Raw genomic sequence first — 27,716 nt, 5'->3', positions numbered from 1 at the left:
TTCAGGGCTTGGAATACTAATTAGAACAATCACCAGTAGGAACTCTTATGCACTTGTCATCTTAAAAATCAATCTACTTTACCTAGGAAGGCTTCTTTAATTTCAGTCTTGTCTGTCCGCCGGATTATTTTCACCACAAAAATGACAGCCAGTGGCGTGAGGAATGAAATTGCCTGGGAGAGATAACAAATAATCACGTATGAGAGCATCAACTCCCTGTCATCCCCACGGATTAATAATTAGTTCCAGTTAGTGCCATTTAGACTGGATGGCTGAATAATTTTTATCGAACTCCTGACCTTGAGCAAAGTGGGACGATTTATATCTGTAACTAGAGGGCAATGAATATACTTAAAAATTGTAACCTAATTGTGGGTTATAATTGATTTGTAATTACTTGGAGCTACATTTAAAGTGTCAGTTTTGTAAATGAAAAAGAACAGTGCATAAAGATCATGACTCAGTATTGCCAACAACTACATCTCTTTATGTTTGTTTTCTAGAAGTGGATAAGCAAGTTCTTCACCTTTCTGATCTATTACGAAACACATATATCATGCACAACAATGTAATGTTGAATAGAGTAAAACATGTCAGGTTGTAGACCCTAAGCCTGCAAACAAAGAAGCAAGTAGGTAACTTTATTGAGTAAAGTTGCTCATGTGCTTAAGTGCCTGTAGCGTCTGGACTATAATTTGCAAATTAGACACTAGAAAATAGTATTGGACCTGATTCCGCCACCCTTGTATTAAGAAGAATCTCAGTACATTGGTAATCCCATTGAACCCAATTTCATCAGTGGGGCTATTGACAAAGAAAGTGATAAAGCATGTCAGACAGATGCATTATTTGTGCTGTTTTTCATGCAGGCTGGTCACAGATAAAATCCTTGGTAAACAACTCACCAGAAATATACTGTAGTTTGAAAAGAATGAACTATTTAGCATATGTAACTGGCGATGCACAAAAGCAAATGGCCAAGTTACTATTTTGCTGATCCAATGTTTTCCTCTGTACAGATTCCTAACAGAAAAATACTTCTAACTGAACTCACTGTGCTAACTTGCTTCATATATCCAAAAATGTCCTTTTCCTGGCTTCCATAAACAGGACTATGGGTCACTTTACAGTCTAGGGATTAAATACTTGGAAATGCATGGGCTCACTGCTGTGAAACACATAGTCCGACACATATCCCATCATACTGATCACAAATCTCACAAAATCCATTCATGCTGGAATTTGGCTGCCATTCTTTACTACTACCTCAGGTTAAAAAAAAACCTCATATTCAGTCCTCGATGTTTTTGTGTTGAATAGTGCTTTTTCTTCATAAGAAAACCCATTCACTTCAATAGGACCACTTGTGGAGTAAGATACTACTCAGTGTGAATACGGGTAGGAGAATCCAGCACAAACTTTTTCAAAGCTTGGGGGTGCTTAAATCTTTTCTTAATATTTTTCCAAAATCTGCAAAAGAGCATTGAGCTGACTTTACTGGAGCATTAGGGGACCTGAGCCTTATGATTCTTTCATGTACAGAACAAGTGTACTGGAGTGGAGCCAATGGCAGGTTGCTTAATCTTGGGCAAAAATGGGCGGAGGGGAACAGCTCCCAAACATCCACAACTAAACTCTAGGGGAGCAAGGTACAGCAATAGCATATTTTGTGCCATTCTTGTCTGGCAAAGGAACTTCCAGTCAAAATCTACCTTGGATGCATGTGCATGACTCCCATGGACCTTAATGACACTCCATTAAAGAAATAATTTGGCCTTTGGCTGATGGATCACGTTGCAATAAATGCTCGATTGTAAAGCCACAGTCGAGATTCTTGTGAGGAGTGTCCTTCAGCAGGGATGCTGCTCATCCAGCTCTGCTACTGCAGGGAGTTAATTATATTGTATAGCAAAGAAAAGTGAAAATAAGCTGCCTGGGATGTTTTAGAGAACCTGAAAATTAAACTGTACATTATGATACTGATTTATCTGCCATGCTGGCTTGGGCAAGCCATTTAACCTAGGCCAGATTGTGCTACCTTTATTTACACTGAGTAGTAGCTTATTCCTCGAGTAGTCCCATTTAAATAAAAGATGGAGAAATTGATGGATATTTGGGGAACTAGGACAAAGAGGATTCTGTATCCTAGTTCACCCTTCTGAAAATCGGAAATAATACCCAATGCTCAGAACCAGTATTAAGCTCTTTTAAATCATAAGAGGTAGTGAGCTATATAAAAGTGCAAAGGATTTACTGCTGTTATAATATATCCTGGTCCAGATTCTACTCTCTCTTGCATCCATGCAACTCCGTTGACTTGAGTGAATAATAAGGGTGAAATTGAGGGCAGGGGATGGCTCCCTATTTTTACATTTTATTAAGCTTGCTATCAATTTTTGTGCAGAACATTTTTCGTTCCAGTTCAATCTCCTGTGTGGATTGGTGGCGGAATACAGTGCTAAGAATGGACTTTATTTCTTGTACCCTAGGAATGCAAATATCTCCCTCTCTCTCTGAAAACGGAAATTAAACCCTGTTATCAGAGACAGTGAAAAAAATGGTTAGGGTAAAATCTAGAATTATTATTATTTTTAAAAGGAAGGATTTCCTTCCCCCCCCCCCCAAAAAAAATCTATCTTCCGTTATTGAAGAACATGTCAAACTATAGCCTCATTGACAGAGTTATAGCTTATACAGATGAAACAAGGGAGTTAGAAATCTTTTGAACAGGCAGGAGCAGCAGAAGATATCAACAAAGGATAGAAGTAAAACAGAAACTAAATCCAAAATGTTGCACAATCCATCTGGTAACACTGCAGATTTTCATATATTTTTAACAAACTGATGGATTTGTGATGGAGATTCAGAACTGTTCACATTTGCAACTCATTGTGTTGGCTGTTATTGCTCATTTGAAAACATCAATTGATAACCCCATGCTCTGGCTGTCCCGAAATGTCTGACTGCCATAAACTGGGACTGGCATCAGGGGATGGATCATATGATAATTTCCCTGTTCTGTTCATTCCCTCTCAAGCATCTGGCACCAGCCACTGTTGGAAGAACGGATAATAGGCTATATGAACAATTGGTCTGCCCCAGTATGGCCGTTCTTATGTTAGGAGGTCAATTTACTCATCAGTGTAATATATGTATAAGCTAAGCCTGACCTACAAGATATTCCCTTTTTCTTCCACAATAGATCCATGCAGGGCTCACGTCTATAATATATCATATATGTTGCAAGGGTCTAGATAATAACATCCCCGTCATGATTCAGTATCATTTTCTTTTCCTACAGTGAAATCTTCTAATATTGCTTTGATGGGTGAGACCAGTAAAAGTCTAGCACATTCATTATTCATCTTGTCAGCCTAAAGATAAATGGTAGTTGCACAAATCCCCCAGAAAAGCACTTGTTGTTGTCTCTGATTACTTCAATAAAATCCACTGGCACACAAGATTTAATTTGCATGCTGAAAAATACAGATTTTTCACTTGCGTGCTGTTTTATTGCTTGACAGCATTTTTTAATGATTTAGGGCTAGATTGTATGTTCACTCTCAGCCCTGTGTAAAGGGCAGTATAGCTGTGCAGTCCTGGAAGCAGCGTGGAGAAGGAGTCATACTCTCCCCTTATTCCAGGGGGGTAGTAATCTGCTTCTTACCCATACCAGAATACTACCCCTCCTGCACCACACCAGCTTAGCCCCACTGGCTAGCATGTTTAGTGGCTGGGACCAAGGTTCAGCAGCTCAAGCAGGGAAGCATCCACATGTGTTGGTCAGGCTATGATCCAGTGGTTCTCAACCCATTTACCATTGTGGGCTGCATATGTGGCCCACAATGCGTTATGTGGGCCACATCCAATGCTACCTGTATGGCCCTGAGGATGTCACATGGGCTGCAGCTTTGTGCTGATTGGGCCACAAGTGGCCCATGGGCTGCAGGTTGAGAACCATTGATTGAGGAAGGGGGAAGGTATATTTTTCTATAGCATAGAAACTAGAGTGAAATCCACCTAAGCAAACACCTGGTACTGAGTAAAGAACTCAATTGTCTTATTAAACTGTTAGCAGATGTGATGGACTGTGTAAATGGCTTAAGCCACACAATGCTGTGCTGAGCAGTTCCTGGGAGGGGCACTCCATCAACCTTCAGTGGGAGCTGAGGGAATTCAGCACTTTGCAGGGTCAGCCATGAATAGTACCAGGCACGCCTGTCCATGAAGAAACAGAACAGTGAAGAAGTCCCTTCCAGTTCTTCCCCTTTGCCAACATGAAGATTTAGCCTAATTTGAGTCTGGAGCTAGACTATTCATGACTTTCCTCTTGACTTTAAAATCTCCCGGTGTTCTAAACGTAGGACTTTGTAACAAATGCTAAACAATTCTTTGTTTGGAAATTCGTTTAAAAATTGGTTTATGGTGCTGGTAACAGGAAGCACCTTAAATTATGAAAGCAAATAACAGATGTGTGTGTGTGTGTGTGGTTTTTGTTTTAATTAAAGAAATAAGACCAAAACAATTAGAAATTATCTATAGTTTCTTAATTCAAGGAGTCACTCACAGGGGAGATGCCTTTTACTGAGTGGAATAGTCTAAGCCAATCCGAGCAGACGGTTACTGACTCATGGTCAGGTTACTGACTCACAGCTGCATTGGAGCTTTCAGCTGCCATACAGTATGCCAAAAACTGGCATTTGGGGTAGGTGAAAGATAAGGATCAAATATACCTCCCTTACATCCCTGCTATTTACCAACCTGTAGCGGGGCGATGACTCACCCTGCGGCGCCTCTTGCTGCTCATCCAGGGAATTAGCTCGCCAGCCTCCAGAGGGCCCTCTGCAGGCCGGTGTCTCGCCTAGCCGCTGGCCCCGGTGTCCCTCCTGGACCCCGGTGCCCCTTCTCTTGGGGTTCTGCCTCCTGCAGTACCCCACAGTCTCGCTAGGTCTCCCCTCCCCAGGGAACCCCCAACCCCCGAGCCCCACCTCACCTCAGTCTTTGGTACTGCTAGTCACCATCTAGCCCCTGCTCACTGGGGCGGACTGCAGTATAATTGCCACTCATCATCGGCAAGGAGGGTTTGGACCTACTGCCTTTCCTATATCTGGGCTGCCCCTCTGCAGGGCCCTTAGCTTGGCCTGCAGCCTGGGGCTTTGCTAGGCTGGAGCTCCCCACCTCCCTCTGCCCTTCCCCAGCACTGCTCCAGCTCAGGTACCCTTCTCAACTCCCAGGCAGCCAGGTCCTTCTCTCTCAGGTAGCTAGAGAGAGAGTGTTTCTTGGCTTCTGGCCCCAGCCCTCTTATAAGGGCCAGCTGGGCCCTCATTCCGCTAGCCACAGCTGTGGTCAGCTAACCACTCAGCTCCCCCAGACGTTTTTAATCTTTCTTACTCCGCTGCAGCCCTCTCCAGGGCTGCTTTCACCCTTCCAGGGCCGGAGCGGGGTGATCACCCCGCTACACAACCACTGGATGTCCCCTATGACATCTAATGTATTATCTTTCCTACTTCCCCCACAGCCATTTTATTTTTTTAATGTGATTTCCGCATTGCTTCAACCCCCTGAACATTCACTACTGCCCTAAGAACTCATCAACTATATGCCCAAAGCAAATTTTAGACAGACCCTCAAACACTTAGAGTGGTATCTTGCTTCATGAGCAGTCCCACTGAAATCGGTGGAGTAAGGTACTATTCTATGTGAGTAAAGTTGGCATAATTAGGCTCCTGGCTACATCTGCCCCTATCTTTTTACACTGTTCAAAATGTCTGCTTTTCTTTTAACTTTTTCACCCTACTGTGACTGGGAAATACTTAATCAGGCTTCCTCCTAACTCAGTAATAACTGTATCCTGGGTGCTTAAATATCTTGGCCTTCAGCTTCTGACTTTGTTTGCTCAGAATAGGATTATTGTCTCATAAAGAAGAAGCACACTCAACTTATCAGCTATATAACTAAATATATTGATTAACTTTGGATTTACTCTCTTGTCCAAAGACAAAAATCAAACTACATCTTTTGTTTTGCTTTCCTTCTGAATTAAAGCCACTGACCTTAAAGACAAAAGACTCACAGGGAAACCCTGACCCCACTGAAGTCAGTGGCAAACTCCTTTTGACTTCAAGGGAACCAGGATTTCACTCTAGGTGCCACACTCATCCCTGAGGTAATTCCACTCAAGCTGGTGGAGATACTACAGGAATGAATCCACTCATAGAATTATATCCACTAACTTCTAAGAATATATGCTCTGTATGTGGAGGTAACTGGTATGATGAGGGTACTCAGTGCCAGGGCCTTATTTAAATAAGTGCAGTATCTCTCCATAATAAGTGCTGAGAACTAGTATTGTAAAGGTACCTTGATATTAGTTGCTCCCACTAGCTTAAAACCATTCCTGCATGTGCATATGAACTCTGCTGGGCTTGACAGGGTGAACAATAGCACTGTCATGTCAGGTTAGTGCTAGGATGCTTTAGAGCCTGATTCTGTGATATACTGGGCACCCTCATCTCCCATTGACCCCTTGACTGTTCACGGAAAACTAACACAAAGGGGCTGTGAACATGAGCAAATCACAATGTAGAGATTTGGGGTAAAATTTTCAAAGGTGCCTACGGGCACTAAGAAAGGTAGTTAGGTGCCTAAAGATGCAGATAGATGCCTAGTGGGATTTTCAAAAGTGCCCAGACACCTAATTTAGGAGCCTATCATTCCTCACATCCATTAGTGAACTCTTGCTTAAATCTGAAACTGCACCATCAATATAGAATTCAGAATATGGTGCTTCTGCTCCTCCGGCACTGCTTTTTTCTAAGCATGCTCTGTAACATTTCTCATATTATAAATAAGTTCAGGCTTACATAGTTTTGAATCTTATCATAATCAGAACCCAAAGAACAGGCTATAGTTACACAAGTTTTCCTGTTATCAAATGAAAGTGTGTTTAGTTTACAGTTCATAAAGCTGTCAAACGATCCATTAAATCTCTGGTACTTACAAACATGAGGCGTGTAGGTATGTTGTCTGATTGTACCAAAGGATTTTTATAAAGCCAGATTTCTTCTGGCTGGATAACTCTCTGGAATGGATCCAAAAACTCTGTAAAACTAAACATAACAATAAAAGATATTTTTTCCAGTTCAAAAAGATTATGGATATTGAAATAATAGCCTTGCAGGACCCCCTCCCCCAAACTAATTAGGACACTACAGCCATTAATCATCCACACATATTGCCACTCTACACCACTGTTATAGTTATATAACCTTCATACATATACACTCAGCAAAATGGTTCTGAAAATTGCATGAACTGCATCTTTTTAAAGAGTATCTTAAACTGCATTCAAGGGGATAAATTACCATTATTTTCTGCTCAAGGTACAACACTAGAACGGGATACCAGGGGAAGAAGGTGCCATGTACAGAAAAAGAAAAACACTAATTGATAAAAGTCATAGCATCCAAATGTCAAGTCTCGGGATACAAAGTTTGGGGTTCAAAAACAGTAGTCCTATAGTCATTAGGCAGATAGAAAGATACAATGAAGAGAATTTCTCCCATTGACAGAAAGAACAGGATAATCTTTACAAAACATCTTTTCCAAAAGACACTTGTCCCCTAAAAAAGACCCAGCTGGCGAGCTCTTTAGATTTGGAATATGGACAAGTGACAGTGTCCAGCCTTTGAAAATGGAAAGAGCTATTACTGAAGTCAAGCTAGTAAGTCCCTTCTCTCTTGTTCAGATAACTTTGATTGGTTGTCTTTTAGAGTCTGAATACTTTCATTGGGTAGAAATGTCCTCCGGAACTTTGGGGACAACCTGGAGGTCTAGATTTATTTGTAGCTCTTGCAAAATGTCAGTCTAATATCATTCCTCCATGTCCTCTGACCTCTTCATCTTAAGGCAAAAGTGAGATGGTAGAAAGATGGAAAAATTCAAGAGGAAGAAAGGATGTTTATCTTACAATTGGGGAATGCAGTTGGAGGTGGGGATGTGAACCAACTAAGAAAAGCAGGATTTGGAAGGAAATGGGATAGTCTAAAATAATGTAGGGCCACATTTATAAAAGTATTTACGTGCCTAGTGGGATGTACAAAAGTGCTTAAGCTCCTAACTCCAATTGAAGTCAATGGAAGTTAGGCACCTACCTTGCTTAGTCACTTTTGTAAGTCCAATCGGGCATCTATCTGCATACCTTTGTAAATCTGGGCCATAGGAACACAAGTCTTCTGAAACAGAAAATCTCATCCAGGTCTCATAGCTCCTTCAGAAATCCACCTGAAACTTCTTGTCAATATCATGACTAAGGCTACAAGAAAGCCCGATACAATAAAGGCTGCCAAATAATATATGCAAAAAGAAAAAAAACCCACCTTAATTTGTTGGCTGAATCCTCTTTCCTCGTTTTCTTCCCCACTACCACACACATTCTTTTAAAAGCTTGAATAGAAATCTAGAATATTTACAAATTTGTGGCACACAATAGATTGAGCCCCATTTACGAGTCTGGGCCAAAAACTAAATGAAATAATGCTGATACTTTAGAAAACCAGAAACTCTCTCAAAGGGCTGCGAACACTAGGCCATTTAAATGAATCATAGCAATGATTTTAGGATTCCGCCAGTTCTATTATCAAGGTCAATAAACCCAAGAACATTAAGAAGGCTAGAAATACTAAAACTTCTCCCTTTAGGTTACTTCCTAAAAAAAGGAAATCTGGGTCTAGAAAACACAACACACTTTCTCATGCGCCTGGTGATTTTTATTTTTTTTTCCCCTGTAGGACAACTGGCAAATAAAGGACATTCTAAAAAATGCTTTTTTGTTTTGTTTTGCTTTAAAGAAAGGGATTAAATAATTGTTTCCAGCAAATTTTATTTTCTTTTGAATTTATCAGCTGTACAAAAATTGCTTCAAGTCAGATTTTAAAAGTTCTCTGTTAAGACAAAGATTTTTCAGTGGGAGATTTTCAAAGGGACAAATGACACCCGAAGGTTAAAATAAACACCACACACACTTTCCATACAATATTTTTCTTGTTGGTTAGGTAGGGCCTAATCAAGTCTGTTAAGATACCATTTCACTGTTTGAGCTAAACAGATTAAGAAGAAGAAGATTTTTGTTGTAAAAATATTTTACAGATGATTTTTCTGTGCTCAGATAACTCAAGTCTGGCTATGTTTGAGAACTTCTGACTCCTCATGTGCTACACACGTGTGCAGTCCCCTTTGAGAAATACACGCTTTGCTACTGTTGAAAAAGATCAGTTAAGAAGCTCTAATTGTGATACAACGCTGCTACTTAGTGGTTGTGAAAAAAATTCAGATAACTAGCCAGGACCCTGTCCTCCTGTCTGTTGAAAACATACGTGCGTGCGCGCACACACACACAGACCATTCATCAAAGCGGAACGAAGCTTTGGGGTCCAGTTTGACACATTGTTAAGCCAAGTATCAGGTAGATTCAGGGTATGTCTACATTTGAGCTGGAAGGTGTGATTTCCAGCTCGTGTAGAATCATAGAATCATAGAATATCAGGGTTGGAAGGGACCTCCGGAGGTCATCTAGTCCAACCCCCTGCTCAAAGCAGGACCAATTCCCAACTAAATCATCCCAGCCAGGGCTTTGTCAAGCCGGGCCTTAAAAACCTCCAAGGAAGGAGACTCCACCACCTCCCTAGGTAAAGCATTCCAGTGCTTCACCACCCTCCTAGTGAAATAGTGTTTCCTAATATCCAACCTAGACCTCCCCCACTATGTGTAGACATACCCATGCTAGCTTTGCTCGATATAGTACCTAAAAATGGTAGTGTGATCACAGCAGCACAGCCAGCGACATGGGCTAGCCACCTGAGAATGTACCCAGGGGTTTAGGACTGGATTGTTTTGGGGGCAGCTAGCCCAAGGGGCTGCACATGCCGCCATAGCTGCGGCTATTTTTAAGGGCTAGCTCAAGCAGAGGTATCATAGGTACATCTCTGCAAAATAGGACTCGCACCTCTCAGCTCCAATGAAGACCTACTCTCAGTGGTGAAAAAAACCTTTCCCACACCCACAGCTCTGTAGGAAATGCCACCCTCCCACTGGACTGCGGATCTGGCCACAGTGATGCATATGCTAGTCATGCCCACGCTGGATTACTGTAACTCATCGCATCTGAGGCTGAATGTTGAAAATATGCAAAGGTGCCAGCTTGTGCAGACTGTGGCTGCCTGCCTCCTCAGCAGGCTGCTATGAGTATATCAGGGATTATGTCTCCATCAGTGGCCAAGCTGGAGAAGTAAACTTCTCTTTACTAGGCAGAGTCAAAGACAAAATGCATGAGAGTTGGAGGTAAAGCATTCTCAGCTGAGGGTGTTCTATATGGTTTGGAAAGGATACCAGTATGGTCATGCGAGTCATTCTGGGAAAGTTGAAGGCCACCAAGAATCACAGTTCTACTATATCTAATGCACTTCACACCCCTGGTTGTAAAAGTGGAGTGGCATGGGGAGGGCAAGGATTGCTCCTGAGAGTGCTTATCCAGACATACATATATAGACAAACACGTGTGTCTGGATAGCCAAACAATGAAACAAAAGCTACTGCTAGAATTTCAGCGAATGCAGTTATTGTAATGTCACATCTTAAATGACACCTTCCCCAGTGTATCTAGTGGTCTCAGTGACTCAAGGATGTGTTTCAAGGCATTGGAAAAGACAGACATGCCAAGGAACGCCTTGAAGCATAGACACACTCTTTGATATGTCTACTCTAGGCCTTGATGCATTTTCTCAAGCTATGAAGACCAATGGATACATGTGCATTGATGCTTCAAGGCAGTGCATCTACTTGTATGAGCATTAGTGCACTTCTTGAAATGTGTCACATTAGACCACACATTTATATAAACACACATTTGGGTATATGAACAAACGACAGCACAATTAAAGGTTTGGGGGCTTTCTGCTTCTTTGCCTTCTGTCTCCTTTTTTCCTCTTAAAACCAAAAAGTATTCATTAAACATTTGTTTGAGAAGTTAAACAAATGTAAAGAAAAACAAATGTATAGTTCTCATGGGAATCAACACCCAACCACACTGCAAATACATATTAAGGCATAAAAGTTAACCCCCTTAAAAGCAATGCAAAGTACTACATATGCAAAAGAGAACAAATTATAATAAATAATGTTAGCATATTTTGGCTCTAGTCGGAATCATAACTGAATTTTCTGATTATTAAGCTTCCAAAATCTTTGTAATCTTCTAAGGACAGATTTAATTTTGTCTCAGCACTTAACCAACAATTATAATGATATATTTCGTAATAACAATGCTGTGTCCACACAGCTTATTAAATTTGTTTATGAATATCTTGCCTCCCTTTAATTGTTTCTATGAAATATGGTCAAGTACTGCATTGGAACATAATGAACAAAAAGTAAAGCAATTTGCTGAAATTGAACAAGAATCAATTAAAAAAATCATAACTGAACAAAAGGAAGCAGAAGTGGATGCTGTTGTGTGAGCAATAAAGAAAGAAACAATAGAATGAGAGGGAATGAAAAAAAAGAGACTGTACCAGAAAAAAAAAAATCACATTTTTATATAGAAAGACCAATTATTTTTCATACCAGTTCACATCACCGGTGGGCAACAGGATCCAAGAATTCACTAGCTTTGAATGCATATGTCCTATTAAACAATCATGTGGATACACTGGTTTCCTAAGTTTCCTGATAATGAATGATTTATGTTCCTTGGTCCGGTTTGATAGTGCAGTCTATTACTATTCTTAAGCTACCACAAGTTTGGATGAGTATGTATATTAGTAATAGATGGCTATAATCTTTTTTGCCAGGTCTTACACAAAGAAAAATGGATACTTTGTATCATAAATCAAAACATAGCCACATCCATCCTTGAATAAAGAAAATCTCATGTTTCCTGGACTGTAACTTAGAAAGTTTACACTTTATTCTTATGAGCGAATATAGGATTTACTTTGCTTTCCTCTTTCCCTCCCTTTCCGTACTTTTATAGGTTTGGGAAAATGTATAACATTTGTTAGTAATAGTCTAACAGACAAAAAGACAAAATGTTCAAACATAACAGCCTGAGTCAAAGCCTTAAGTGAATGGAAAGACTCCCACTGGCTTGGATCAAGCCCTTGGGATATTTGAAGAAGCCTAAAGGAGTTTGACACCCTAATCTCATTAAAATTCAACTGAAATTGGGTGCCAAGTTCACTTAGGCTTCTTTGAAAATCCCAGCTTTATGGTCTAACCAATCCGCTCCTAAATTGGCATTTACGCACCTAAATAAAAGTTGTCTGATTTTCAAAGGCACTGAGCACCAACAGTCCCTATTGACTTCAATTTGATTTAAGGGTGCGCGGGACTTCTAAAACTGAAACCACTGGTACTTAGGTGCCTAATCATGGATTTAAGAGCCTAAAGCTAGATATTAGGGTTTAAAATGTTTGTCCTAAATAACGTTGTCAATAAAAACCATCCAGGGATACAGAATTAACCAAACTTCCTATGGGCATCACAAAAATATCCACAAGGAATCTGGGAATTGTGCCTCCACTGTAACCACTGCCACTGGCATTAAAAACCACAAATAAAGACTAGGGTTGCTCTTTGAATCATAACCTTTTATTGTTTCAGATTCACTGCATAGGGTATCTGCAATCATAGAATCATAGAACTGGAAAGTACCTCGAGAGGTCATCTACTCTAGTCCCCTGCACTCAAGGCAGGACTAAGTTTTATATGTGTTGGCATTCAGCAGTGTGAAGTCATAAGGAACCAGGGACATCAAAAAGTTTCTGGGATCAGAAAGAGTGGAGATAAAAGTAGAACAGCAAGCAGGAAAACATCTCAGGAGAGTGACAGTGAGTGCAAAGGCAGGGAGAGATCAAAAAGAGCCCAAAGTCTACTAAACTTGTAGATACCAAACATTAATTGTGTCACCTAGGGACAGAGACTGCATGTTTTAGGATGGCTAAATGTAAACGTGTACATTGAAGAACAAAGAACGTAAGCCATATTTAGCGTATGGGGGACTCTATCCTGGGAAGTAGCGACCCTGAAAAAGATTTGAGGGTCGTGGTGGATAATCAGCTGAACATAAACACCCAGTATGACACGGCGGCCAAAAGAATTGATGCGATACCTTGGATACATCAACAGGGGAATCTCAAGTAGGAGTAGAAAGATTATTTTACTTCTGAATTTGGCACTGGTGTGACTGCTGCTGGAATACTGTGCCCAGTTCTGGTGTCCACAATTCAAAAAGGATGTTGATAAATTGGAAAGCATTCAAAGAAGGGCCAGGAGAATGATTAGAGGATTAGAAAACATGCCTCATAGTGATTAAACTCCTTGAGTTTATCTATTTAACTTAACAGAGGGAAGGTTAAGGGGTGACTAGATCGGGGTGTAAGTATCTACATGCGGAACTTGGACTCTTCAGTTTATCAGGAAAAGGTATAATATGACCTAGTGCATGGAACTTGTATCTACACATACTCAGACTGGAAATAAGGCATAATTTTTTAACAAGTGGAACAATTTACCATGGGTCATCATGGATCACTGACAATTTTAAAATCAAGATTGGATGTTTTTTTAAAAGATATGATCTAAGAATGATTTTGGGGACGTTCTATGGCCTGTGTTATACAGGAGGTCAGACTAGATGGTCACAATGGTCCCTTCTTGTTTTGGAATCTATGACTAGAGCTCATCAGATTATTTCTTGCGAATAATTCTTCTGATGAATTTAGATCTTTATTTTTTCTGTTCACAAATAGTCCAAGAACTGGTTGGAATTTGCAGTTGTTCACCTAATAACTGGTGGAAATGTGTAGTGCAGCGAATCATTGACTTCAATAGGACACCACATGGTCTACTCACATACACTATGGCTTATTCATAAATTAGTAACTGTACTTGATATTTGCATTTCCTGCCACATGATGAGTCACATGAGGTAAAATTTTACAAAAGTTTCTAAATGGTTTAGCAGTCTAAGCCTCATTGAAAGTCAGGCTCCTAAGTCACTTAAGTGCTTTTTAAAAAGTTTCTCCATGTTATTTTTTCTGTTCCTTGACTCAATAACCTAAACTTTATAAACAAGAGGCGTCCATTGCCATTTGAAAATTACCTGCAAACCTGTCAGGAGTTTGAGGAATTTGTCCACTATTCATATTTATTTCTGTATTTATTTATTATAATCAATACATACATACAATTTTTAAAATGCCCGTGCGCCAGAAAAATACACACCCTAGAAACATTAGCTGTGCTGCCTTACCCACAGAGCCAAAGCTAATGAACCACAAAATTAATAAATCAAAAGCACTTGTCCAAATCTTTGTGGGAATAAAAAGAACTATGCAAGCTGGCCAGAGGTAACTCTTCCAGTCTGAGAACATTTGCATATATTTCCTCCTGCTAGCATTTGCATGATTTAAACTTTTTTTACAAACATTCTTGGAAATGAAACCTCCATCCCCTAAATGTTTGTGAATTTAGATCAGAACTCAAAAGGTAATGAATTTCTATGGGAACTGAGGCGCTTGACTTTGTGAAGGATCAAGCCCTATCTGAGTCACCCAACAGCACACAGAAAGCCTGTGGCAAAGTCAGGAATTGAACCTAGCTCTCCAGACACTCACTCTAGTAGCTTAACATAGATGAACATAATTTGTTGGGAAATAGTCAACATGGTTTTTGTAAAGGGAAATCATGCCTCACCAATCTACTAGAATTCTTTGAGGAGGTCAACAAGCATGCGGACAAAGGAGATCCAGTGGATATAGTGTATTTAGATTTTCAGAAAGCCTTTGACCAGCTCCCTCACCAAAGGCTCTTAAGCAAAATAAGCAGTCATGGGATAAGAGGGAAGGTCCTCTCATGGATTGGTAACTGGTTAAAAGATAGGAAACAAAGCATAGGAATAAATAGTCAGTTTTCAGAATGGAGAGAGGTAAATAGTGGTGTCCCCCAGGGACCTGTACTGGGCCCAGTCCTATTTAACATATTCATAAACGATCTGGAAAAAGGGGTAAACAGTGAGGTGATACAGATGATACAAAACTACTCAAGATAGTTAAGTCCCAGGCAGACTGAGAAGAGCTACAAAAGGATCTCACAAAACTGGGTGACTGGGCAACAAAATGGCAGATGAAATTTAATGTTGATAAATGCAAAGTAATGCACACTGGAAAACATAATCCTAACTATACATATACAATGATGGGGTCTAAATTAGCTGTTACCACTCAAGAAAGATCTTGGAGTCACTGTGGATAGTTCTCTGAAATCATCCACTCAATGCACAGCGGCAGTCAAAAAAGCGAACAGAATGTTGGGAATCATCAAGAAAGGGATAGATAATAAGACAGAAAATATCATATTGCCTCTATATAAATCCATGGTATGCCCACACCTTGAATACTGCGTGCAGATGTGGTCGCCCCAGCTCAAAAAAGATATATTAGAATTGGAAAAGGTTCAGAAAAGGGCAACAAAAATGATTAGGGGTATAGAACGGCTTCCGTATGAGTAGAGATTAAGAAGACTGGGACTTTTCACCTTGGAAAAGAGGCGACTAAGGGGGGATATGATAGAGGTCTATAAAATCATGAGTGGTATAGAGAAAGTAAATAAGGGAGTGTTATTTACTCCTTCCCATAATACAAGAAAAAGGGGCCACCAAATGAAAGTAATAGGTAGCAGGTTTAAAACAAACACAAGAAAGTATTTTTTCACGCAATCCACTGTCAACATCTGGAACTCCTTGCCAGAGGGTGGTGTGAAGGCCAATACTATAATGGGATTCAAAAGGAAGCTAGATAGATTCATGGAAGATAGGTCCATCAATGGCTATTAGCCGGGATGGGCAGGAATGGTGTCCCTAGCCTCTGTTTGCCAGAAGCTGGGATTGGGTGACAGGGCCTGGATCACTTGATGATAACCTGTCTGTTCATTCCCTTTGGGGCACCTGCCATTGGCCACTGTCAGAGGACAGGATACTGGGCTTGATGGACCTTTGGTCTGACCCAGTATAGCCGTTCTTATGTTCTTAACCACAAGACCAGGCTTCCACTCCAGCGTACTGTAAGGGATCCCACTCTGAATGGATAAGTGCACAAACTAACATGAGTTAAGACTCCAGAATAATTAAATATTCACAAAGGTGAATGAGTTTTATTTGCCAGCAAACAAGTTCATATCAAGAGAAAAATGGGTGAGGAACTAGGTCCCCCTCCAACTTCAATTTAAAAACATGTGTCCGATGCATACCTGGGACTCATCATCCACTTACTTATCCTACAGAACGTGCATGATGTTGAGCTTAACATGTTTCAGGTGAACACTGCCCATTGTCAATCAGGAAGACAAAGTGACATATTAGTTCCTCCTCTTCTGCCTATGGTGCTATGTCCAGCTGAGTGACTCCAATGTGAAGTCAGAAGGACAGCAGGCGAAAAGGAGAGAGAGATAGCAGGGATTGGAGGCAGGGAAACGACTAGCAATGGAGGTGAGCAGGGATTGGAGGCAGGGAAACGACTAGCAATGGAGGTGAGCAGGGATTGGAGGCAGGGAAACGACTAGCAATGGAGGTGGAAGAGAACATGGATAACAAGAAAAAGAGAAAGAAATTGGGGGAGGGAAAAAAAGCGGAAAGTAAGAACTGGGTGTGAAAAAGGAAAAGGACGAGAAAGAAGAGAGAAACAAAAAAGGAATGGAACAGCATCTGCCATCACTGATAGTGAGTCCAGGAGCCAGAAAAAAACTGCTCCAGAAAACATAGTTTAGGAATCTGAAGTGCAGAATGAAGAGATATAGACTAAGGCAGAGGATTTAAAACAAATAAACTGCGCAAGAAAAAATGCTGTATGCATGGGTGCAGTTTGGGGGAGAGTGGGGGACGTTGCCCCTCCAAACTGCAAGCTTTGGGAATTCCCCCAGCTGGCCTGGCTGGAGCTGCCCCTCCCCCAAACATAGAAGTCAAACTACGCCTATACTTATATGCAGCATAGGTGTAACCGTGTCGGTCCCAGGATATTAGAGAGAGACAAGGTGGGTGAGGTAACATCTTTTACTGCACCTTGCAAGAAAAAAATGCTCAGGTGAAGGAGTGTTTGGTACAAAAGACTAAAAATGATATACCAAGCTGGCTCCTCTTTCTGCCCAGATGGGTAGGGAATGAAAGTGGTGATGTGCTGTTTGGTGAATTATGTGAGAGGAATCTGCTGGTCTCAGTCCAGTTCTTAATGGACAGCATAATGGTAGTCACTTGAGTCAATGGATACTGATCCCAATCATGTGAGGACACTGGCTACCAGGTTCTTGCTATCCAGGATGGTATTGGCAGTGCTCCTACACTGGAAGATGTAACGCCTGCCCACATAGTAACCAACAAAGCAAAACACAAAGAGAAGCAAACCCAAGTTCAATCTTAGCAGCTGAACAAGCCAAAGCAGAAGGAACTGTTTGGGGAATATCCCTGTCATATGACCTTTGTCACCCTGACCCCAGATAATGTGATTGGATGTCAGGAAATAAAGTCTAGTCTCTGAAAGGAATTACAGAGAGATGTCTACATCATAAAATAATGTCATCAAAATGGTATCCCTCTGGGTAGTATCATATATATCAGTATATATAAAACTAGTAATAGTAACTCAGAGAATGGATGGGCTCAACATGATGCCTGGTAAATTACAGGTTAAGATTCTGGCCCAGGCAGCTCCCACAGCTCCCACCAATTAGGTTGCTAAGCTCCTGATGGAGTTATAAAGGTAATTGTCAATAGGCAGCTCTGTTTCCAGAGGATATAAACCCAGCAGGAAGGGGACTGAAGGGCTTGCTCCTGAGAATTTGAGGAGGCCAGATGGGTCTACTACTCATAGATGCCACTCATGTACTTCATGTACTTCAAGGCATGGGAAGCTTCCCCTTTACTGACTGTGAGCCACAGGCAGCACAAGCCTTTTTGTCTCTACTTTGAAGCCTTTATTTTGTGACTGAAATGGAGTGTTCATATTCCTGTTTTCCCTCCCCTGGTGCAATCTGGTGCCCACTCTTTCTCCCCTCCTCTCCCCACCTGTTACAATAGCTGAGAAACAAAAGGAAGTCCAGCCAGATACTAAGTGAGAAAGGAAGAAAGAACATTAGAAATAGAGTAATGTAAAAATAAAATAGGAATGAAATCCCCCCCCCCCTTTTTTTTTTTGGTGTGGTTGTGGCAGGTCTTTGTTGCTGATTAATCTTTTATCCTCAAATACCAAGAGAGACTAGATCTCCTTTCTTCTAAGCAATACCTGTAGGCAAGTGGATCTAAGCCTGCAACTGCTTTGAATATAGTTCCCTATATGCCCTACTAAATTCCAGAGAGGTAACAGCAAAATTACAAAGGTCAATGAATCTCTCACATAAAACATAAGAAGGCTGTTTAAAATAAAAGAATGGAAATTAGAGTAATACCAGTTAAAATAAAGATAAATATTCACTCTTTGAAAATGAGTTGGCTATCTAATATTCTTCATAACTCTCAGGATGAGTTAACATATCAATATTTACCTTACTGGCAAAGACTAGCAATGTATTGGACTCATTACCTTTTCAGTGAATTAGGGATTATATGGACACCTCTCTGCCTGAATATTTTCACGACCACTGTGCATTTCAGTAGTTGAATGTAATAATAAAAGCATCTAGAGCACATCTTTAACCTCAAACTGTTTTGCAAACTGTGACCCTTATCCTGCAATTGGATCCATGTGGGGGGAACCCCCTGAAGTCAAGGAGGTTTTGTATGGGTTTATTTGATTACAGGATGCATGTGAGTTTTTACACATGCACAATGGGCAACAGGTGGGGAGAGAGGAAAATGCTGGCCAAAGACCACTGGGCAAATGTTTACTCTTAGAAAAAATGCCTTGGGATCTTTAATGTCTGCAGAGCAGATGGAACCTTATAGAATCATAGAGTATCAAGGTTGGAAGGGACCTCAGGAGGTCATCTAGTCCAACCCCCTGCTCAAAGCAGGACCAATCCCCAGACAGATTTTTGCCCCAGATCCCTAAGTGGCCCCCTCAAGGATTGAACTCACACCCCTGGGTTTAGCAGGCCAATGCTGTTAAATTGTAATGAACTCTATTTTCCATTGTACGGAATGAGTTGCCAGGATTTGAATGTGAGGCTTGGATTACTAAATCATCCCCTCCAGCTGCAACATGTAGTCCCCTCCAAAATAATCATTTAAAAGGTACTGATACGACATTATTTGTCCACCTCCCTACTGAATAACTGTAGATTTTTTCATTCATAGTATCAAAATATCACCTCTTCTATGCATTTAATATTTACTCAAGGAAACAGGGATTTGGGGATTTATTTGGAAGGAGGGTTGGTCACTTTGTGGACTTCTGCAAATAAAGGGCAAATATTAAATGCCTGAGATGGACTGTGGCTGTGATGTAAAGGGGAGTTAACAGAGCAGAAGTAGATAGTTGGGGCAGTGGCAGGGCAAGATAAGAAGTGATGACTGTAGTTTATCACTGCTATTCTGCTTGCCACCTGGAAGCTGGAAGAATTCTATCAAAGCTACTAAAATGCTGCTGAACAGTTGTCACCGTTGGGGAGATAACCTGACTTTATATTAGCATAAAGGTTAGTCTCAGGAGGGAGCTCTGCCTCTAATTAGATTTTTATGCAGTCATTTGGGAGACTAAGAATTCCTTAGCTGGAAGCAAATGAAAAGAGAACTATATGTTAGAAGTACAATGAAAAGACTAAGGTCTTATTATTATTGATGATCTGTAATCTCATTAAAAGAAATCTGACACCATCAATAAAACTTAAATCAATTAAACTTTTATTTAGTTTGGAAAAGGGTGCTTGGCCAAGTGATTAAAGCACAGGACTGGGCGTCAGAGAGCCTTTCCCTTTGTGCCACTGACTTGCAATGAGACCTTGCTCAAGTCCCTTAGGCCAAAAGTTTGGTGCATAAAGCTAAGCACCTAAGTCTGTATTTGGGCACCTCAATGAAGGTATGTCTTCACTAGCATGAAGATTGGCTGTGTAGTCACGGCACCGGCGCTAGGAGAGAGCCTGGCTCCCAGCGCTGGTGCACTGTCTATACTGCCACTTTACAGCGCTGAAACTTGCAGTGCTCAGGGGGGTGTTTTTTCACACCCCTGAGTGAGAAAGTTGCAGCGCTGTAAAGTGGCAGTGTAGACAAGGCCTTAGGGGTCTAATTTTCACAGCTGTGGAGTATCCACAACTGACTGGTATCACAGTATGAAAATGTTGGCCTTAACTTCTCAGTGTCTCCGTTCCCTCATCTATAAAATGGGGCATTATTATATCTATCCCTTAACAAGGATGTTGTGAGGATTCCGTTATTAATGTTTGTGAAGTATTGTTCGATTATTTGACAGAAGGTTGTTGTTATAACACATTATAGCTGCACTGAAACAAATAGGTTAAATAAATATCAAATTTCCACTTGCACTGAAAGGAGATAAAGAAACAGCTATATTGATTCAAAGGGAGTTTTGTCTCCTTCATTTTAATAGCTAAAATGCTGCATTATATACTTCCAAACACAGTGATATGCAATGTTTACTCTCACTTTTCATTATCAGTCTATAATCCTGATGTGAAACTTTACTGGCTTTGCTTGTCCTCAGGGACATGGCTATTTAATATTAATCAGAAACACTGTATGAAGATAATTCAGAAATTGTTTTTATTGTTCCAGAAACGAAAAGCCTGGTGCCTCACTTTATTCATGGTGACCCTGTGATTATGGGCTGGTATTTATTATGACTGATAGGGATAGCAACAGAAAAGAAGAGACCGGAAATCACACTGCTGCAAAGTACAGGACTTCTTATAACCAATCTTGGATCAATGGCCAATAGGGCAGCATGTGTGGGCGGATTGTATTTTTAAGGTCCTATATCTTGTGAGCAGACAGAGCTCAAAATGCTTGCTTTATGCCATTTCCTTTTATCTTTAACTTTAGCGGTTCTGATTCTCCCACAATTCCATGCTTCTCCCCATACCTGCAGGGCAATGTTTCCAAACCTGTTCAGGTTGGCAACCCCTTACTCCACTTATTTCTGTATGTGTTTCAAGAGGTTGACAGAGAATATTTGATCTTGAAGGGTAAGTGTGGGGCAGTATGATTTTCTTTGCTTTAGATTATAACAACATGTGCAATGCCTTGTGGCCACCCTTATTGCCTTTTGTGACCTGCCAAGGGATTGTGACCCACCAGTTGAGAAAACACTGATATAAGGCCTGATCTAACTTTCATTGAAGTCAATGGGAGTTGTATCAAAACCATAATGCCTTTCCTGAGCTGGTCCACAAAGTCCTTTTCCCTATTTAGGGCTTGACCCCTAAACATGTTGAGAATTCTGGCTCCAATTCAGCAAAGCACTTAAGCATGTGAGTAGTTTCACTGAGTCCAACAAAATGATGTGCAAGCTTAAAGTTAAGCACATGCTTAAGTGCTTTGATGTATCAGGGCCAGAATGTATCTTGCAGGATTGAGCCCAAACATTCACTCCTTTTGTGATACCAACAAGGAATCACTTGGCTAGGTCATCTAGTCGTTTATCTCAATTGTCTACCACTGAATGGGTGGGTGAGGTAATATGTGGATAATCTAAGCACTATACCCAGATAGGCAGACACCCTTTTCTCAGCCTATGTATTATATAATTTTTTTTTTAACATTAGCTTTAATAAAAATTTTAAATCTGTTATTGGACCAACTTCCATTGGCAAGAGAGATACACTTTTGAGCTTACAGAGAGCTCTTCTTCAGGTCTGGGAAACTTACTCAGAGCGTCACAGCTAAACACAAGATGGAACAGATTATTTAGCATAAGTAGTTAACACATGTTTCAAGGGACCATTCAAGATAAAATAGTGAGTTAACAACCCTCCAGACATAAGGAGGAAAGTGGAGGTGGGGAGGAGCCAGGAGGGATTGTTAATGGGTTATAGATTGTTGTAATAAGCCATAAATCCAGTGTCTCTATTCAGTCCATGAATTTTAGTGTCAAACAAAGTTATGACTTTAGGCTCCCAGGCTCATCTTCTGAAAGTGTTGTGCAGGTTTCCTTTGAGGATTGATCGGTCAGATATAGAGTGATTGCTTTGTGAAAAGTGTTCACCCACAGGTGATATGATGTTTTTGTCTTTTATAATTTTCCTTTGGGAGTTCAGTTGAGAGCATAGTGATTGTCTGATTTCATACACATAGTTGTTATTGGGGCATTTAGTGCACTGGATGAGGTACACTACACATTGTGATGGACATGTGTAGGACCTATGGATCTTCAAAGATATGTTGTGAGGGGTATTGATCATTCTAGCAGTGGAGATGTGTCTGCAGGTTTTGCATCTGTTGTTCTGGCAGGGTCTGGTGCCACTTTAAGTTAGTGTGTCCTAGTCTATGGGGAGCTTGCTTCTGATAATGAGCTTGGAGAGGTTGTTTGAAGGCCAGAAGAGGGGGTTCAGGAAAATTTCTTTCAGGATGGGGTCCCCAATGAGTATAGGTTGTAATTGTTTGACGATACCCTGTATGGGTTCCAACGAGGGGCAGTAGGTGACAACTAGGGTTGTGCGGTTGGAGAGTCAGAGTAAGTTTCCAAGACCTGAAGAAGAGCTCTGTGTAAGCTCAAAAGCTTACAACCTCTATAATAAATAACAACAATTAGCTGCTAAAACCGTGTGGGAAAGAAAGTTGCACAGGCACTGCACCACTGACGCTGCTGCAGCACAGAGAAGGATTTAGGCTTAATTGGAGAGACCACGACAACAGGCTAGGCCGCACTGCTCACTGGCGCCTTGTGACAGGAATATAGCTAACAGACTGGTACAGATGTTTTCAAGACCAGTAAACTTTTCTAAGATGTGGCCCTGGACTAGTGATCAGATGATCTTTTATTACTGAGAAATTGTGTTTACTCAGCCTCCCAATAATTTGCAATCCTCACACTCTCCTGGGTATCTTGAATAAATAAGCTGCAGTGACCTTACAGTGTTTATACAAAATTAACAATGTTTCCTCTGTAGCACCAAACTTTGCTCCATTTAAAACATCAAAAATTCAGCATGTTTTTGCCCAGGAGATGTTTGAAGGAAATCAATAGGGAAAGCATCAAACAATTATGAACAAAAAGAGAAGTGAATTGGGGACTGGGGGTGAAGGACTATAAAAGCAATTTGTTCCTATGCTAATCAAGGAATGGAAAGGTAAGAGAGTTGCTAGGAATATTTTTATTTAATGCCACTGAAAATCAGAATGCTGGTTTTCAAGGCTTGGATCTGGCTAGGATAAATAGGTTGCAGTTGATGCCAAAGACTTTTCAATGCTTTAAATCAGAGGCGGTCACGCTAAATTTAATCAGTGCATACACCAGTACCCCACTAGACCTTGACATTTATGGAACCTCATTTGGATTAAAATTCTATTTAAAATCAGTTGTAACATGAGTTTTAAACCACACAGCCATTAAAAAGGGAATGTAGATGTTACCTAGCAGCTATGTGTTCTTGGGGAAGCAGGGCCCAGTACCCAGCCTGTCTGACTCACGAAAGACACCCCACACACACACAACCCAGCCTCTGCTTGAACCAAATCTGCATCAGAAGAAAGGCTTACAAAAAGCAATGAAAAGGCAGTGGGAGACACACCTAAACTCTTGGGATAAGGATGACAGAATTAAGGAAACTCCCCTAGCCTCATTTGCATCAAAGATGGAACAAGGAGGCATCACCATTAGCATACAGAATGGAGAACAGAGATTCCAAGGCAAGAACTGCATGGAACTCTGGGACCAGAAAAGCAGGAAAGCACTGCATGATCTCTGCTCCAGATGTCAATGAACCCACTCCTGCACACACCCAGCTCAGTAGTTTTCAGACCAATTCTAGTAATAAATCCTTTATTGGTATCCAAAATAGTGAAGCTCCCTAATTGCATTGTGAGCTCCCTCCAAGGAACACCGCAGAAAGCCAGGAATAATCAGCTTCCATGGTCTAGCCTGAACAAAACAACTTTGGTATACTCCCTTGTTTACACATAAACAAATCTAGTGCTCTCCCTTGAACCATTGCTGTTTCTCTACAAAAACTCCTACCATGCTCAAGTAAGTGTTCTGATGCCTGGATCCAAAATCTGCATCAGTTCCACTGGGACTTCATCTTCTCCTGACTGATCATGCTGGGGGCTCTACCTGTCTCCAGTACTCCGGACCCTCAGCTACCACCACTACCTGGGACCCCCAATCGATTCAAGCTTCATGGAGTGGTGAGAACCCAGCTCCCTCTCCCTCTCTCTCTCTCTTCTGTCTTTCTCTCTAGGTATAGCCTTCTGACCCTAACTTGTGTGATCAGTTATAGTTTTCTAAACCTGACTTTTATAATCAAATTTAAGTTAGATTTAATATTATAACTGTTTTGTTTGTTTGGCTCCCCTATGGTTATTACCTGGCAATAAATAACTTTCATGTTTAAGCTGGTTGCTTCTCTCTCTCCCCCCTTCCCCAAGGCTGTTTTTTGGTTTCCTCATTCGCTCTGCAGCAACACTCCTCGTACCTAAGCTACAAGATCCCTGCAGAGCCCAAAAATCCTGTGGGGTTTGCTCATCAAGTGTATTATTACCAAAACAATTGTAACATGAAAGTGGGGATAGAGACGTGCTGCACCAGGGACATATAAGGATGGCAGCTTGGAGGTGCTGTTCGATCCAGCCTGCTGAGTCCAAGGGCCTATGAGGGTGACAGCTTGGAAGTGCTGCTCAACCCAGCCTGCTCAGGCGTGCTCTATTCCGGTGAGGTACCGAAGGCATATGAGGGTGACAGCTTGGAGGTGCTGTTTGATCCAGCCTGCTGAGTCTAAGGGCCTATGAGGGTGACAGCTTGAAAGCGCTGCTCAACCCAGTTTACTGAGTCCAGGGACATATAAGGGGTCAGCTTGGGAGTGCTGATTAAATCAATCCTCCCAGACACACGTGTGTGTGCGCATGCGTGCGTGTTAGTCTGATTCTGAGGCTGGAAGAACCCAGCCCTGGGGAACCTAGTTCCTGCAGGATAGCTCCATTGGGTGGGAACTTGCAGCAGGGAGAAGTAGAACTCCATATGAGAACACAAGTGACACAAGCAGTACATTGATAGAAGTACAGTACAGAACCCCCCCCCACACACACACACACACACACACAGAGAAGAGTAACCCTAATAAATGAGCATATCCCAAAGTAACTGGCAAAGCTGATAAAAAAATGGAATAAAGTCATCTGTGTTATTTTGTGGCCAAGAGGAGAATGTTTGGTGTGTGGTTATAGTGTATCCATTAAATAGGGGAACAGAAAATTAACTGGGTCAGATGTTTCCAGGGCAGGTGTCATGTTCGCCACCAACTTGACTTGGGCCTGGGAATCATTGCAGGCAATCTGGATTGATTAGTCAACATTCTAGGACATCTCCACTGATTGGGAGTTTGTAAGGTCAGTGTTGGGACTCTTGAAACCGCTTGCAGCCACAGGAGTTTTCTGTTGCTGTCAGTCATATCTGGTTTGGGCCTTATGCCATCATCATTCTAATCTCCTGCCCCTACGCTTTAGCTGACGTGAGCTATCTGTGAACACAGGCGATCTGTGAGGTTGATAGTGGCCAGCGCATCAATGGCTGTGGACAACAGCTGGTTGTATTGTCTTACGAGTCCATCAGTCCATTGATCCTACAGCTGGACACTGTTCTCAGCTATCAGAGCCCTCTGAAGCTCACTCAACTCAATTGCTAAGTGTGGATCATCACAATTGTCCCATCTCCCAGATGGACAGAAAGGCATGCCCTGATAACTGTCTGAAGGAGGTGATGTTTGGACTAGGGCAGTGCTCAATTTGTAATGAAAGAGGTGCCGGAGCTGAAGCAATTAGGTGCCGGGGCTCAAGCAAGTTTTTTATTTTCATAACTGATATGCCAAGCCTAGAGGTGCCGGGCCTCAGCCCTGGCAAGCCCTGACACAAATTAAGCACTGGACTAGGGTAGAAAGACAATGGGACTTTGAGAGAGTCTTATCAGCAGGTTTTCCAAATTGGCCTTGTCCCTCAACTCACATACTGGGTGTATGTTTTGGAATGGGTCATCTTCTACATCTCAATGGCCATTCCTCCTCATTTTCACTGTCTGGTCTGTTTCACTGAGTAGCCTAATAGGAGTGAACTGTACTAGCACTGGGCCAGAAGGCTATTCCGGTGATGCAAGCCAGATGGAGTTCTTGATCAGACTGTGGATGATGGTGGTCCTTTTGATCCCCATTCTTGTATCTATCATCAGTATCTAGCTACTGGTCCCTGTCCTGATATGGTGTTTGGGCCTCCTGATGCTTAACAGATAATAGATACATAAGATAATACATACAGTACATAATAATAAGTATCTGCCTTTAGATCTGTGCCTGGAGATTGGATCTTTTGTCTCAGGACCTGCCACGCCTACACAAACACAGAAGGAATGGGAGTTGGAAAGTTTCAAGGGGCATTCTATGTTGTTTTTTGACAAAGTTCAGTTCAAATAAGGTTCTAAAGGTGAATGGCTGAGTTTTATTTCTGTCCAAAATCTTTATGAAAGAATGTCAGCCGGAAGTTTAATAATTCAGTGTGAGGTTTCTCAACACCAAGTTACAAGTCCCCTGCTTTCTCAAGCCGTAGAATATGATTCCAATCTGACTACATGATTGCATTCATACAGTCCTATCAAGCCTAAGAGGAAATATTCTTATGTTAGGAAAAGGCAATGGTTAAATGGCCATGCATTAACCACACAAGTACATTTGATAAACACAGCAGGATAATTTCACTGACATGGATCTAACATTTCTTAACATGTGCCAAAAGAATCTGAGTTCCTAAAGCCTAGAAGCTCTTCCTATTAATTAGCTAATGTTTCGTAAGCATATGGAACATGAATAGCACTGTATCTTGCTAAGTATCATTATTCCCAATGTGTACAAAGGGAAACAACTGGACCAAGAAAACCTCTATTCAATGAAAAGCAAAAGAGATTTCTTATGTGGGAGTTAGAGAACTTTTACTCGGACCTTTTCATAGCTGTTTCACCCTTATAGAGGATAATGATCAAAGTGACAAGGAAGAAGCAGGGGGAACTTGGATAATGCTACACTGAACAAGGTAGCAGATGACAGGGTGATTATGAAGAAATAGGAAAAAATACTGCAGAACTGGTCCAATTCTCATATTTTTGGTTCTCTTTGCTTCTTTTATTCTAATGTCATTTCTTTTAACCTATTTAATTCTGTCTTTGCATCATTTGCTTCCTGTTCATCTCAATATGTAAGAATCATTTTAAAATAAAAACATCCCCATGTTGGCATTCAGCTCCTCCAGGGATACATCAACTCATCTAGATATTTGCCTAGTTTTACAACAGGCTACATAAAAAGTACTAGCGAAGTCAGTACAAACTAAAATTTCATATAGACAATGACTTGTTTATACTGCTCCATATACTATACACTGAAATGTAAGTACAATATTTGTATTCCAACTGATTTATAATTATATTGTAAAAATGAGAAAGTAAGCAATTTTTCAGTAATAGTGCGCTGTGACACTTCTGTATTTTTATATCTGATTTTGTAAGCAAGTAGTTTTTCAGTGAGGT

At 41.1% G+C, this 27,716-nt stretch overlaps 1 protein-coding gene across 1 annotated transcript in view; it reads right to left on the bottom strand.

Annotated features, from left to right (window-relative positions):
• The window catches only part of PLPP4 (phospholipid phosphatase 4), a 101,078-nt gene that overhangs the window by 57,716 nt on the left and 15,646 nt on the right, over positions 1 to 27,716 (bottom strand). Inside the window, exons 2-3 of the mRNA XM_024216990.3 lie at positions 7,001 to 7,109; positions 83 to 173 (exon numbers count right to left, since the gene is read on the bottom strand). Of these exons, the coding sequence (XP_024072758.1) occupies positions 83 to 173; positions 7,001 to 7,109 (200 nt within the window). The remainder of the gene's footprint in view (positions 1 to 82; positions 174 to 7,000; positions 7,110 to 27,716) is intronic.

Source organism: Terrapene carolina, unplaced genomic scaffold, assembly GCF_002925995.2.
Source record: "Terrapene carolina triunguis isolate 2854851 unplaced genomic scaffold, T_m_triunguis-2.0 Scaffold95, whole genome shotgun sequence".
Taxonomy (NCBI): domain Eukaryota; kingdom Metazoa; phylum Chordata; order Testudines; family Emydidae; genus Terrapene; species Terrapene triunguis.
Note: the sequence above shows the minus strand (reverse complement) of the source record. Positions and strands in the feature narration are given on the sequence as shown.